Source organism: Rattus rattus, chromosome 3, assembly GCF_011064425.1.
Source record: "Rattus rattus isolate New Zealand chromosome 3, Rrattus_CSIRO_v1, whole genome shotgun sequence".
NCBI lineage: Eukaryota > Metazoa > Chordata > Mammalia > Rodentia > Muridae > Rattus > Rattus rattus.
This window is the reverse complement of record NC_046156.1, coordinates 173,893,030-173,908,246: the sequence shown is the minus strand read 5'-3', so window position 1 is coordinate 173,908,246 and position 15,217 is coordinate 173,893,030. Positions and strand designations below refer to the sequence as shown.

Here is a 15,217-nt window from a genome sequence, read left to right as displayed (position 1 = left end):
GGACCTGTACTAAAGGGTTGCAGCATTAGGAATGCCAAAAATCCACTGCTCCAGATGGAGGAAGAAATGTTATCCTGCAAGGCTTACAGGGAAGACATTCTCCCTTTGCCATATCTACTACACAAGCAAAAAACATTTCCAGACTGCTACATCCCAGAAGATGTCAGAACATCCACCAAAAGGAGGCATTGTGAGCCTAAAGATCCTCAAAGGAGCCCTGTGGAAGGATGGACTTCAGTCCCAGGGGTGTACTTTCAGCTTCATTAGAAAGAAAAAGAGGGATTCTGCTTGACAGCTGCTGGGGAACACAGAGGGAAGAGTTAAGGTTCATACCAACTTATTTTGTTAGTCCATTTTACTCCCCTTATCAAAATACAAGCATTTCTTGTTTTGAGAGTTGTCTGAAATAGATCACTGACAAGAGAGGGCAAGTGGGCTATAATTCACTCATCTATGAAGGGCAGATCTTCCTGGGAGGACAGTGGGCATCGCTAGTATGACTTCTACTACAAGGTCATACTTCTACAAGGTCAACCTGCCTGTTCACTTTGCTGGGATTGGGATAGACTTTGACTTTAGAAAGGTGGTCTCTAATGTTATGAATGAAAGAAGAAATGAAGTAAAATTTGCTAAAATCCTATTTGTAGTTTCTTAACCCGAATTGTCATTTAGTACCTTGTTTTCCCCAGAGTTTGACAAAAGTCTCACAAGAACATTAGAAGTGAGTCCATGGGGCTCTCCAGCAGATACACCACCCACATGCACCTCACTTCATCTCTAGACCACAAGCAGACTTAGGCCCCAAGTATTGCACACATTGGGTGAGGGGACTTTCCCAATCAAGAGTATAGAAATTTGGCCTCCACTGTGAGGTGACAGCTCCCAGTATACAGATAGATCTTGGAACCAAAGTCCTCACAAGTTATTGCCCTTGTACGTAATGTTGGCTGGTAGAATTCTGGCTTTGCTCTTTTGCATATCACATGTTTGTGGTAATGAGAGCAGAAGTATACACGCTGAATAGTCACTTTTTAGTTCCCATCTTTTCTCCCTTCTTGCTCAATATCCTGAGGCCACAATTGAACTGTTTTTTGTGTATGTCAGCCTGGAACAGGGAGGAAGGGGCAGCTCATTCAACCATTCCCCTACACATAGCCCTGGCGAGCACCAGAATATGCCACTATTCTTGGGGTTTGAATGCAGGACAGATACAGCAGCTAAAGTAAAGGGATCCAAGGCCTGGGCCCTGGGAAGATGCACTAAATGAGCCTCTCCATCTGTCTGTCTCCTTCTGCAGCGACCAGGTAACGACTATGCCCAGATCTCTTCTCTCACATCAATGTACAGATTTGTACAGCAGGGAATAATGCTACCTCCAAATCCTGGCAGGACAGACTGTGCTGCTGAGTAAGTGAACGAAAGGTGCATGCTCTGTTGGAAAGCAGCAGGGGTGATGGACAGCAGATGCTGAAGGTCAGCCTCATCTTAGTCATTGGAGCCAGGGACCTGTCTATCACTTGCGTTTGCAGGCCTCTTGTGCCTTGCAACCTCTGGTGTGACCTCGCTGCCAGCAGAGCTGGATGCCAATGACTTGCCTCATTCTGGCTTTTAATAAATGTGGGTTTGTCCTGATGATGGAGGTGTGGGGAGCTGCATTCAGTCTCCTTCAGACGTTAAGATACGGCAAGGCATAGGGTTTCTGTGAGATTCCCACACTGGCAAAGGAAAGAGGCCCCAGCCAATGGCCCTCCTTCTCCAAGGAGGCCCTGGCAAACTGGAGAGATGATGACAAACTGCTACAAGTCAGCCACGGGAGACTTCTGAGAGTGACCAGTAACTGAAGATTTGAGTTGCAAGCTTTGGTCCTCTGTGTACTCTGCTGTGGGCTGCTTTTGAAGAGTGTAAGACCTTTGCTGTATTTATATTGAAGTCATTAAAGGAGAATGGACCTTGGACTCTACCTCCTATCTATTCTGTAACTGTGAAAGAACCATATAATGTCTCTAAGCTTCCTTCTTTATAAATGGGTATAATAGTAGTACTGGCCTCAAACATTTGCTGTGGGGATAAAGTTGTATATTAAGTACTAATATGTAACACTAAATTATTCATACTTGCTATATGAAATATATTGGTACTGAGTACAGACTATTTCATATAGAGAAACAAGAGTGTGCAGTCCCATAAGCAAAGTCATGGGTAGATGTAGCCTTTCTCTTCCTGCTAAGAGGAGAACTCTCCGAGCAGATATACATAGAGCAGCATACGTACATACATGTGTAAGATCAGACGCAGACTTCAGCGAGTCTAATGCCCCAAGAAACTAGCAACAAACAACAAGAGGTGAAGGGGAGAGAGATGTTGTTCTTTCCAACACAATCCCAACATTAGACCCTTCTACTCAGGGCAATCACTGATAGCCAAGGACTTGTAGCAAGTTATGGGAACACTGAAAAAAGCTGGTCTCATATCTCAAGACAGGGAAAAAAGGCTGGCAAAGACTTCATTTCCACAGACTTACTTCTACCTCTCTGTCATCTCCATCTCTTTAACACCCATTGGGGTCTCATTCTCTCCCACTTCTTCCCTTCCTGCTCCACTTCCTTTCAGAGTAGTATCTGCGGCAAATGTTCATCCTGAAAGTAAGCGCTGCCTCACCGAGTGGTTACACTGACATCTAGCGTCCCAAAGACTAAGTTCACATGGTGGCTGGGACGTTCTCAGCACAGTTCTCAGCACAGTTTGCAGCCCCTCACTTGGTATCACAAGTTATCAACGAAGGGCACTTCCGGGACGTGCCAGAGCTATAAATTTGCCTGAGGTCATGCTGGGACCTGCCTTTGAGGAAATGTTACTAAAAACTTAGTGGAAGTAAACTGTCTCATTAGAAGGTTCGGGCTCTCTGGGCTCCTGAGGTTTGGGGGAGGATTGTAGCTTCAACATGAAGATGTAAGTTTGGTTTGCGTTCAGCCGTGTGCCCACTGCGAGTAGTAGGTAAATGAATGAAATGTCTGTGCCTTGGTTTCTTTATCTGTAAAATGGGCATGAGCTAAGCGTTTATTAAGTGACACCCCGGAATTTCCAGGGCCGGCATCATTAAGGAGTGCATTGTACGAGGAAGATAAAGACCCTGAGTGGCGTCTGATGGGTCATCTGGACAGACATTTTACCCTGCTTCTTTTCGGTCAAAATGTGGGGCATTGAAAAGCCCAGTGTTTACGGTTCTATCTCTTTCTCAGACACTGTGACTCTATGCTAGGGTCACCAATTAAACTGGTTTAGCCATAAAGCCCAATTTGACATATTTTCCTAAAGCTTAGGGCTAAGCCTATTTTTAACTACTGTACAGTTGCTGCGTGTGAGAGGAAGGGTTGGAATCGCCCCTGCCTTCACCACTAAAACAAATCAAGTATGTGTCCAGACAGAGGTGAGAAGCCAACAGGAAGCTGTGGAAGCCAAAAAAAAGTATTTTCCATCAGAAGGTAGTCTGGAGATTCTCTGATAACGTGGAAAGCCCCAGACTCACCTTGTGTAATTCGTGTGGCACTGCTAACCAACCTAGTTCCTCACACAGAAAACCAGGAAAGTTACAGGGCTCTGTATAAGTTCAGTATATTATCCTTTGTGTGATGATTTGTCTTAACTGCCAACTGGATGGGATTCAGAATCACCATGGAAACAAGTCTATGAGATGTTGTCTGATTAGGTCAATGAGCCTCAACTGAGATGGGGTCATTCTATGGGCTGGGTTTTTAGACCACAAAGGGAGGGGGAACTGAGCTGAACACAGCATTTATCATTCCTTACTTCCTGATTGTAGATGTAATATGACCAGATGCCTCGTGCCCCTGACACACCATAGCTTCTTAGCACCAATGAACTATGTCTTCAACAACTGTAAGCCAAAATAAAACATTCCTTCTTCCCGTAAGTTGCTTTTTTTCTTGACATATTTTGTTGCAGCAACAATACACTGAACTGACTCACTCAGATAATCACCTGCTGGGGCCTGCATCCCAGGGACAGGTCAGAACAACATATGACCTTGCTTGGACAGGGTAAACATTACCACTTCTTTTCTGTTCTAATCACCCAATGCAGCTGGATGCTACCCAGGGTCGGGAGTGGGGAGAGCAACAAATGGTTAACCTGTGATGTAATCATATGAAGAACGCTTTCTACTTTTCTCTCTAAACCTTGTCCAGGTAAGCACTTGGACCCTCATAGAAATCTAGCACAAGGTACTTCAGATGAGGGGACACGTTTTAGTTTCCAGTGATTTTTGTTACAAAGTACCATAAACTGTGGCTTGTAACAACAGAAGGAAGTCTTAAATCAGGGCATAGGACCTAGACAATCCTCAATGGCGCCCTCTCTCAAGAGGCTTTCATTCTATCCCATCAGACCACCGAGGTCCTCTTGCTCAAGCGCCTTCTAAAAAACAGTGCCTTGTACAGCCTCCGTACGTCTTTTTTAAAGAATTATTTATTTTATATCTATGAGCACACTGTAGCTGTCTTCAGACACACCAGAAGAGGACATCAGATCCCATTGCAGATGGTTGTGAGCCACCATGGGGTTGCTGGGATTTGAACTCAGGAACCCTGGAAGAACAGTAGGTGCCTGGAGCTATCGAGTGACACTGAACACAGCATGGGTATCCTTCAAGGTTCAGAGGGAGGAGGGAAGGGATGACACGGGATTCAGAGGAAGGAATGAGATAGGATCTGGAAGGAAGGTAGGACATGGGTCAGAGGTGCCTGCACTGTCACACTCTGGAGAGTAATAGTTCAGAAGACTATCTGCTTCTGTTCTGGAAACTTCCATAACCTTCACTCAATGTCTGTTTTTTACTTTTCTTAGAACTCCAAACTCCTCCTTGAGTAGCAACTGCCACCTGTCTCAGTTTGTCACCATCTGGGCAGATCTCTTGTCTCAGATCTTTTCACACACTGGGAAGGAAGTCTCTAGAAAACCCCACAGATGCCCCCATTCCTCTAGCTCCCCATATTCTTTTAATTTTTAGGGTTTTTTTTTTTGAGGTGATAAAAAGGACTCCATGCCTAGGAACAGGTGTCGATGTGCTCGTGGGTGTTGGGAGTAATGTAGAAGCTGAGGGTGGGGGAAGGCAAAGGAAGCATCTTTTCTCCATATCAAGGAGTTTCTCCGGTGGTAGGATTTTTATAGGTATTTAGCATGATGAATTTTCTGCTGTCGTTTTGAGAGAGCAACCACAAGAAAGAGCAACTGAAAGCTAAGACAATTGGAGGAACCAGAAAAAGTGGAGGAACTTGTCCTGCATTATACAACAAACAGTGATCTCCCAAGAACCAAGTCAGCAACAAACAACACGTGTGAAAACTTTACAGTTCTCTATAAGCTAAAAAGTTAGAAATGCAATTTCTTCAAAGGTAACCTTTAATTTCAAACACTTTGGTAATGTAAGCTAAAGGGACTTTAAAGGTCCTAAGCAGATGTAGACTAAATTTGCTGTAATACTATTGTTCACACACACACACACACACACACACACACACAATTTGAAGCAAAAGAAGCCATTTTAAGACTGTTCATTGTTCTATAGAATCTACCAGCATCCTCTGTGTGCCCCACTTTCCATTTCTGGTCAAGCCAAGATGTCAAAACTAACAGTTTGAAAGATATCAGAAGCACATGGAAAGTTGTATTTAATTCCTCCATTTTTTTATGCACAATCCTTTTGAGAGTCATGACAAACTAAAGACAGTGTGCACAAGTATTTGAGAGACCAGGGATATCCTGCCAGTTCTAACTTAGGGAATTATAGAGATTTCCAAGCTCCTAGTCTTTGAGGAAGGGCAAAAATCCTACTGATGGATACACCTTGAGAAGGCAAGGCATTCAGGAGCTGTGTAGCTCGCATCTGAACTTTTAAAGGTTACCAGATGCTCTTGCTTCCTCTCCCTCCGTTTACATGGCAGAAACAAGGAAAGGGTTCGGGGTAACAGAGTGCATTGGGTAGCATTAGAGCCAATGCTACAACGCAATACCCACAGGAATTCTTCTGCCTAGAATGCAAGCCGACCTGCCACAGGAAAGTAGGCAAGCACACACAGCCTTGGGAGAGCCCACAGCTGACAGGGGTATCCGTCAGGGGACATTTTACCTCAGAGTTTAAGCCACAGGGGATAGGGATAGGACATTGCTGGTTGGTGGGATATCGCAAAAGCATCTCCACCTTCTTATGTCCAAAAGGGTTGTCATTATTGACACTGTCACTGAGGCTTCTGCCAATAAATCCTCCCACCCATGCCCTGCCCTCTGGGGCAGTAGGCTCCTGCCCTCAGGAACGTAAGTTTGTGGTGAGAGACAAGTTCCCACATCCTGTTGAGAAAGGGGCCTCATACTCACTCCAGTCTCAGAGGCTCCCCTGACTGGAAACCCGCTACAGCCCTTTTGCAATGGAATAGAGAGCTCAGAATGGATTCATGGCTGAGGTCAACCAAAGAGGTGAAGAAACCATTTCCCAACTGTGATCAGTCACAGAGAAATTTAAGTAAATTCCGTTCCTCAGCTGGTGGTTTCATGTACATTGTGGGAGAAAGTTCCAGGCCTGAAGTTGGAATGTTTGCATGGGAGGAGGCCTGTCCTAAAGAGGGAAAGGAAAATGCATCTCACCAAGTAGACAGTGTACACACTACATATGCAGATTATAATTAGCTCAGTGTGTGTGCAGTGCCTTTGTAGGGAAAATAAAGCTCATCGTAAGTCTGTTGTTCTTTAGTGAGACTTGAAGCCTTTGTATTTGATTAGGATTTTGTCACAAGTATTACCTTTTAATCTTCCAATAACCCTAACTTTATAACTTTATTATGCAATTTCTAATAATAACATTTGAGAATATTTATTCTCAGAATAAAAAAAGTGTATCAGGTAAAAACAGGTGAAATACCTTCAAGAAGAGATAGCATTCCACTTTTTTGCATGTGTGTGTGAGCATACGTGTGTGAGAGCATGCATGCACATATGTTTATGTGTGTGCACACATGTTGGGTATGGGTGCCTGTGCATTCGGGTTAAGAAGAGAGAAGGGCTTGGTTGTGCAAAGTGTATCTGGTCATGGTCTTTCCTCTACGAAGCAAACCACTATGGCTGAAAGCTATTTCTCCATCTTAGTTTGATCTTGAATTTATTACATTTTCATTGAGTTGCTATCTACTTCACGATAAAAGACTTTTCCAGGTTGAAGAAGGCTTCCGTTTTCTCTGTGTTCTGCCATGTCTTTGGGCCAGTCTTCGGCACAGTGATTCATATGTTTGAGAGATCTCATTACCACCAGCATAGAAGCTGGGCTTCTATCCTTGTTCCATCCGACTACTTCCTGTTTCTTATGTGTAATCAGTTAAGGATGGCTGGCTTCCTACAATAGTTTTTTTTTCTTTAAACATGATATCCTGTGATGTCACCGTACCTGTCTGTGGTCCTAATATGGGCAATCTTGACAGGAGTAGAAATGAATGGTGCTCAGGGAGAAGAATCAGCGATTCACAACAAGTGTGTCAGATCAATAAAACCAAGAAGACTCACTGACAAGCTAAAAGTTTATCAACAAACTTCTTTTAAAAATTGCATAAATGATGGTTATTGACTTAAAACTCCTGGGGAGCAAACGCATCACAGACCATAGCATGTGCGTTTTTCCCAGGAAAGAATAGTAACACCCACCAAAATGACTCATTCTCCCTTGCTTTCATTGCAAGAAAGATGAACACACCTTACCAAGGTCAAAACTGAGCTTCCAGGTTACTTTAGATTTTCATTAGCTACCCATCATTCATGAGTCTTTTATTTCTTTTGTATTTTAAAATATATACAAGCGTTCAGAATGGGGCTTTGTAGTAGAGGACTTAATTCACCCTCACAATTCCTCTGATTCAATACCTAAGCCTGAAAATAAGTGAATGATTTTAAATCACAGGACATTTCAAAATCCGTCTCTGGTAATAGCTTTTTATCCCCCTCTGTTCAGATATTTATCAATGATATGATACAGAAGAGGGTAAGAACTCAGCTCAGAAGACACACACCTAGCAACATGTAAATACTAGAGAACACATTTTATTAAAAAGTACAGTACGCTATTATAGAAAGAGCTGTATCCTCAAAACCACAAGCCAAAATAAGTTCTTTGCCCTCAAGTCACTCCCTGTCAAGTATTTGGTCACAGTAAAATGGAGGCATGTATTAATGAAAAATCTCCCTTCGCATGACTTACAAAGTGAAATTCAGGTTACTTGGTATTAAGTGTTGATTTACCTAAAACATTGGACTCCCGAGGTCTTCCGGACTAGGGAATGCATCTTAGAAATAAATAGGCTGGGAGCATCACTCAGTGGGCGAGCCCTCGACCCAAAGCTCTAGATCTGATCCCCACTGGGGGCAGGATAGAGCTCAGCTAACCTCAAATGCCAAGAGAAGTGGTACATTCTTGTAATCCAGCACTCTTGACAGGGTTAGGATGAGCTCTGTGAGTTCAAAGCCAGGCTGGTACACATTGTGAATTTCAGGCAGCCAGGGAGATATCATGAGATTTGGGGCTTAGTGGGGATAAGGAAGGTCCTGAAAATAATAAACATCTCTCTAGGCAAAAGGAAAAATCAGAGCTAACATGGGTAGTATTTAAAAACTTTTACAGGAATCAAACAATCCACATGGTTATCAGGAGAAAGCAAAGTTCAGGAGCATGGGCTTCAGGTTCATTTGGGTTTTGGTTTGGTTTGGTTTGGGGCTTTTGTGGGGGTTGGGGGTGTTTTAAGTGGAAACAGAAGGTAGAAAGGTAGATCTGCATGTAAGATATTTGTGTGTGTGTGTGTGTGTACACACATATGTGTGTATGTACACACGCATGTGTGTGTGTTTGTGTGTGTGTGTGTGTGTGTGTGTGTGTGTTTTCCTCACAAAGAAACTTGTTGTTTCTTCTTTCCCTGTCTTTCAGCATCCAATGAAAACTCTCAAGAGTATGGGTGAATCAGGTCATTATCTATGTGTAGTTTGCAGGTATTTTTTTTCAAAGAGACATTGATGTAAATAATTTCAATTTTTTGATCTGCCTGGAAGAGACGATGATATATTATGAATGAATTAGAAATAATCCCGATGGCAGAAAAATCACTGCACTGCGTATGTGTGACATTCAATTCTTGATCCGTTTGTTCATATTGTTTGTTTGAAGCTGAGGGCCAAAGCCAAGGCCTTGTGCCTGCTAAGCAAGTGCTTTAGCTAAATACCTAAGTACTCGTATTGACCCGTTTAATCTTTATCAAAACAAAGCAAAAGACCCGGAGAGAAACGGAATTCCAGTTCCGATTTCAGAGGTGAAGGAAGCAGACTGGGAAAAGCCGAAAATTTGCCGGATGCCATGCTACATGGCCAAGTCCAGGCCTGAGCCTCAGCCACTGACTCCAAGGCCTGCATCTTTACCTCAGACACTTGCAGGCTCTCCCAGATCTGGGTTATCAGTCAAGGCTAAAGTTTCCATCCTTAATCCACAACTTGTATGTTTTTGGAACTAAAATTAGGCATAGTGCTTGACCGTGGCCAGGGACATTTCAAGGGATTTCCCCTGAGATGCGCTACACTTGAAGCTGTTGTAGCAGGGCACAGCTCTTTTCTCCAGCAGTGTGAGGAGGAGGAAGAACAATCACTCAGGTTTCTTCCTCATACAAAAACAGGAAGCCCTCGGATGTGTCAGTGTTCTCTAAGGCTTTAGACACGTGCCTGCCTGGGAGCAGCACCTAGACATTTGCAGTGAGAAGAAAACTCATCAATAACCCCTGCTCCTGGCTCCCAGGCCTATGCGCTTAACCACTTTGCTATTCCACCTTGTTTTATGTAAACCTAAAAGAAGTTATAGAAAGACTATATAATATACCACTGTAGGAGAAGGGACGATGGAAAACTCTCAGAAACAAACTTCCTTCTATCCAGAGAAAAAAACTTTGGGGTGCGTGTGTGTGTGTGTGTGTGTGTGTGTGTGTGTGTGTGTGTGTGTGTGTGTGTGTATACCTGGGACCTTGCCCATACTGAACTCCTGCTCCATCACTGAGCTACATCTTCTGTCTAGCATTTCATGTTCCTTATCTTTCTCATCAAGCCTTAGCCCTGTACTGATGTGCCTGGGGGGTTTTCCTGCTTTTTATCCTCCCCCCCCCTTTTTGGAGGCAGGTTCTCATGTCGCCCAGGCTAGCCTCACACTTGCTGTGTAGCCAAGGATGACCTTAACCTTTATAAACTTCTGACCTTCCTTTCTCTACCTCCTAAATGCTGGCATTACAGAGTACGGCACCCACTTGATTTACTGCACGCTAAGCATGTGAGACAGGGCTTAGTACATGCTAGATACTAGACTGGCGCTCTCTCTCTCTCTCTCTCTCTCTCTCTCTCTCTCTCTCTCTCTGCTGAGCCTCATCCTCAGATCAAACTCCTTATTTTTGAAAGAAAGGGCAAATGCACCATTTCTTTCCCAAATCACACTAGACTTTATTAACAAACAAACAAAAGGTGAATATCTTCTATTGTGGCTAAGTAATTTCCTAATTCTTACGAGGAAGGCAGGTGAGACAGGACCTCTCAGAGGACTGATAAAGGTCATTATGGAAGAGACGAGACTGGGAGAAAGATCTGGAAATGGGACTTCCCAGGCAGTCCCTGCTGCTGGCCTGTTGCTCTGCCCGTGCTGACCTGAGCATCTACCTCACTGCTGTTCTGCCTACAGCCACACAGCAGCACTCTGTATTTATAAATGATAAGGAAACCTCGTTTCGTTATATTCAGAAGGGCCTGGGATGTTGTGTAACACCTCCCTGGCAGCAAACACACTGTGACAGGGACAGGCAAGCTCTTGCCAGCCACACTGATGCTAAGCTCTGCTTTGCTGGGTAAAAAAAAAAAAATCGTATAGCCTGAGTTTACAGAGCCTACTTTCGTTTTCAAGTCCAGTTTCTACATGAGTCTCTCTCAGTTGAAAAAAGTGGGAGAATCCATTTGTTAGCCACCCCCATATGTTTTCTGGTGAAGCAAAAATGTAGAGAAATAGAGAGTCATAGTAAATCCAACCAGATAGCGAGGCAGACAGGGGAAGAGCAGAGAGATGATTGAGTCCCTGTATGACAGACAACAGAAGTTTAAGCACAACCATAGTCCTTCCTTTTCAAGAAACTCTCACGACTTATTTTGCCATAGAGGAACTTAAATGTTATACAATAGTCGGTCAACCAATCAGCAGCACCCAGCACCCCAGCACTCTTGCCTCAGATCAGGAAGCCCTTGAAGCTATAGTATTTTAAATTGCAAGTGAGATTTCGGACTCTCAGCTGGTTTTTGTTCCCTGTGCTTGTAGGATGGAAAAACGGATGTAAAGTCCCTCATGGCGAAGTTCAACACCGGGAGTAACCCGACAGAGGAGGTCTCCACCAGCAGCAGGCCCTTCAAAGTTGCAGGACAAAACTCCCCTTCTGGAATACAATCAAAAAAGAATTTATTTGACAACCAAGGAAATGCCAGCCCACCCGCAGGACCCAGCAACATGCCTAAATTTGGGACCACAAAACCACCCTTGGCAGCGAAACCTACCTATGAGGAGAAGTCTGAGAAAGAGCCTAAACCTCCATTTTTAAAACCGACTGGAGTGAGCCCAAGGTTTGGAACACAGCCAAACTCGGTTTCTAGAGATCCTGAGGTCAAAGTGGGGTTTCTGAAACCTGTAAGCCCCAAACCCACCAGCTTGACCAAAGAAGATTCCAAACCTGTGATTTTACGGCCTCCTGGGAATAAGCTTCACAATTTGAACCAAGAGTCTGACTTAAAGACGCCAGGACCGAAGCCAGGGTCTACTCCCCCAGTCCCAGAAAACGATCTAAAGCCAGGGTTCTCAAAGGTGGCTGGAGCTAAGAGCAAGTTCATGCCAGCGCCACAAGATGCTGACTCCAAACCCCGCTTTCCCAGACACACCTTCGGTCAAAAGCCATCCCTAAGTACAGAGGACGCCCAGGAAGAGGAAAGCATCCCTAAGAATATGCCTGTCCAGAAGGGATCCCCAGTGCAGCTCGGAGCCAAGTCTAGGGGCGGCCCTTTCAAACCAGCTAAGGAAGACCCAGAAGATAAAGACCAGGGAACACCAAGTTCGCCCTTTGCTGGAGTGGTTCTGAAACCTGCTGCGAGCAGAGGGAGCCCGGGGCTCTCCAAAAACTCTGAAGAGAAAAAAGAAGAGAGAAAAACAGATATTACAAAGAACATCTTTCTGAACAAACTGAATCAGGAAGAGCTGGCCAGATTCCCTAAGGCCCCTTCCAAGCTGACAGCGGGGACACCATGGGGCCAAAGTCAGGAGAAGGAAGGAGACAAGGATTCAGCAACCCCGAAGCAGAAGCCCCTGCCTCCCCTGTCCGTCTTGGGCCCGCCTCCATCCAAGCCCAGCAGACCACCCAACGTTGACCTGACCAGATTCCGAAAAGCTGACTCTGCAAACAGTGAGTTGTTTCTCTTGCTGGTAACTGTGGTTTGCTCACAGCACTGAGTGTTTCAGCTTCTGGGGGAAACTTTAGAGCAAGGAATGATTCAAGGAGTGATTGCATAACCGATACTCATGTGAGCATAGGGTCAATTTTCATTTGGCATTTTTTTCCTTTGGGTAGGAGGTCTGAGAACTGAGAAAATCCCAGTTCTAGTTGAGCATTCTGTGAGAAAGTACCTTGTGGGGTGGGGGGAGCACTGACTTTTTAGGGGGACAGCAGGAAAGAAATATACCTATTTAACTGATAGTTGGCTTTGCTTAAAGATACCCACCGCATTTACCCTTGGTTGTATTTCATTTCTGTTTCGTGAGGAATTTATTTATGCTGCCCATCGACAGTCAGAGAGAAGTGAGCAGACTAAGTCAGCCTTCTAGAAAGAGCAAATGTGATAGCCGACGAATGTGTGCGTTTTCACAATGGACGAAGCTGATGATATTTTATAAATAGAGCCACTTCCTACAGTACAATAAGCAGCGCCCACCCCCCCCATCCTTCACAGAATTATCCAGGCCAAAATGCCAATGCTGTAAAGTTGAAATCCCGCTTCTAAATCATTTCAAATATCTACACTGTTTATCCTGTTCCCTAAGGCCAAGATTCAAATAGGAGAGTAGCAGGAATGTTAGGAGACCGTACTTTGTTTAGCTGTTTGTTTTTTTTTTTTTAATTTCCCAAAACAAAAATATATGTGCTATTCCAGTTTATAAAGGAATACACAGCTAGAAAGTGAAGGCAGACAAAGGGTGCCTTGCCGCCCTTCCAGAAAACTAGGCCGGTTTTCTTCCCAAGAGGTCATTGCAATCTTATGGCATGTGGTAGAATTTGATACTGAACATCTCCGTAAAGACTTGACACCCTGTGTCAGGTTAAGAAACGCATCACTGCGGTGATAACTATCCCAGCTAGTGCTGTCCACCTGTAAGATGGGGAAAGAATGATACTTACCAGAGACCACACCACTGTAAGTCAGACGCGTCTCCAAATAAAATTATCGTCTAAAGCAGCGGTTCTCAACCTTCCTAATGCTGCAGCCTTTGAGATCAGTTCCTCGTGGTTTAGCGACCATCCCCAACCATAAAACTATTTTCACTGCTACTTCATAACTGCGATTTTACAACCATTAGGAATTGTAGTGTGAATATCGGTGTTCTCTGAGGGTCTTTGGTGAGCCCTGTGAAAGGCTGAGAGCCGCTCATCTAAATCTATGTATGATGATACAGGCCTGTGATTCAGGACGAGAGAGGTAGAGGCAGGAGGATCAGAAGCTCCAAGTCTTGGGACTACCTTAGGGAGTTCGAAGCCAACCTGGATTACATGAGACTCTGCCTTAAAAAATAAACAGAAGCTAGTCAGATTTAAGCAGTCTTAGGCATAATTACTGTCTCTGAAAGGTCTTCCCACAGGGTCCCTCTGCCTCATAGAAAGGTGAGCAAGCAAAGAAGGTACAGTCCAGGCAGCACAGGACATCATCACCCGTAGGCTGTTCTGCCTGCTCCTGACTGAGGCCAAGAGAAGCCATCCGGTTCTACTAGAAGTGGAGGAGGATCACAGAGCTAGGCTCCCATGGCTGTTATTCCCAAGACTGGTGTCATCGAGGGCAGTTTGTCTACAGAAAGTCCTTCTCTTGAGTTACTAAAATACACCCAGTTTGATGTGTTTCTCACACTCACAATGGCAGCTTGCGGGGAAATTCTATGTGTCCTCTATGGCCACCAAGGTTTCCTAGTTCACTGCTTTTTCTCCGGCTCTGATGAATGCCCTTACTAAACATGTTTGGCTAGATGTGAAGTGTCACACTGGAGGACACGAGATGAATTACCTGTTACCTGGTACGATTCAGAGCGTTGCCCATTCACAGGCAACAAGGTGGGAAAGGAAAGAGATTGTGTGCTTTGGGAAAAATCAGGTTTACCAGATGTTTATTGATGATGATTTTTTTTTCAGTCTTCTAAGATGCAAGGATATTGATTAGAGTCACATGTTTTGCAGGGAAGCTAGAGACTTACTTTAAGCAGAATATTTTTATTGTTGTTAAAAAGTAATCACAACAGTGTCCAAATTAACAAAATTCTATGTAATTGTTCTGCTGGCTTTCAAAACTTTAATACCCTTCCCTCCTTCATGACCCTTTCTCCATTTTCATATTCAGATAAATATTTATCATTTAGAGAGGACTTTTGATATAAGACTTTACAATCATACTCTCTTTATTCTTTCTAAGCAATGAAACAGAATTTCATCTTAGTACAATCAGGAAGTTTGCAAAAGTGTAGCCTAACTAAGCAGGGTCAGGTCTCTATGATTGCAGAGCCTGTGTCCCCTGTGTCCCTGTGTCCCCTGTGTCCCCTGTGTCCCCTGTCCTAGCCCCCGTGCTGGCTGCCTCTCAGGAAACATAAGATCCCCTGAAATGATGAAACAAGTGCAAACGATACCCCAAGACTCCACCTTCCTGTGTCTTCCTCTGTCTTTCGGTTAAAACCTGTCTTGTAAAAAGTCGCTCTCCGTGCCCCTGTGAGCTCCGTGGAAGAAGAGAGCAGTTGGTTTCCCATTCGCCCTTCTTCTCTATTTGTGGAATGGGAAAAAGGAATGTGAACTTTCATCACGGTCCTAGGTTTGTCATCCCGCAGAGCTGTGTTAATAAGTAGATAGTTGCCCCTAGCCCTTTC

General features: G+C 44.2%; 1 protein-coding gene across 1 annotated transcript in view; it reads left to right on the top strand.

Annotated features, from left to right (window-relative positions):
• Fyb1 (FYN binding protein 1) overlaps nucleotides 1-15,217 on the top strand; it is a 142,432-nt gene that overhangs the window by 44,982 nt on the left and 82,233 nt on the right. Inside the window, exon 2 of the mRNA XM_032898816.1 lies at nucleotides 11,378-12,506. Coding sequence (XP_032754707.1) covers nucleotides 11,378-12,506 — 1,129 coding nt within the window. The remainder of the gene's footprint in view (nucleotides 1-11,377; nucleotides 12,507-15,217) is intronic.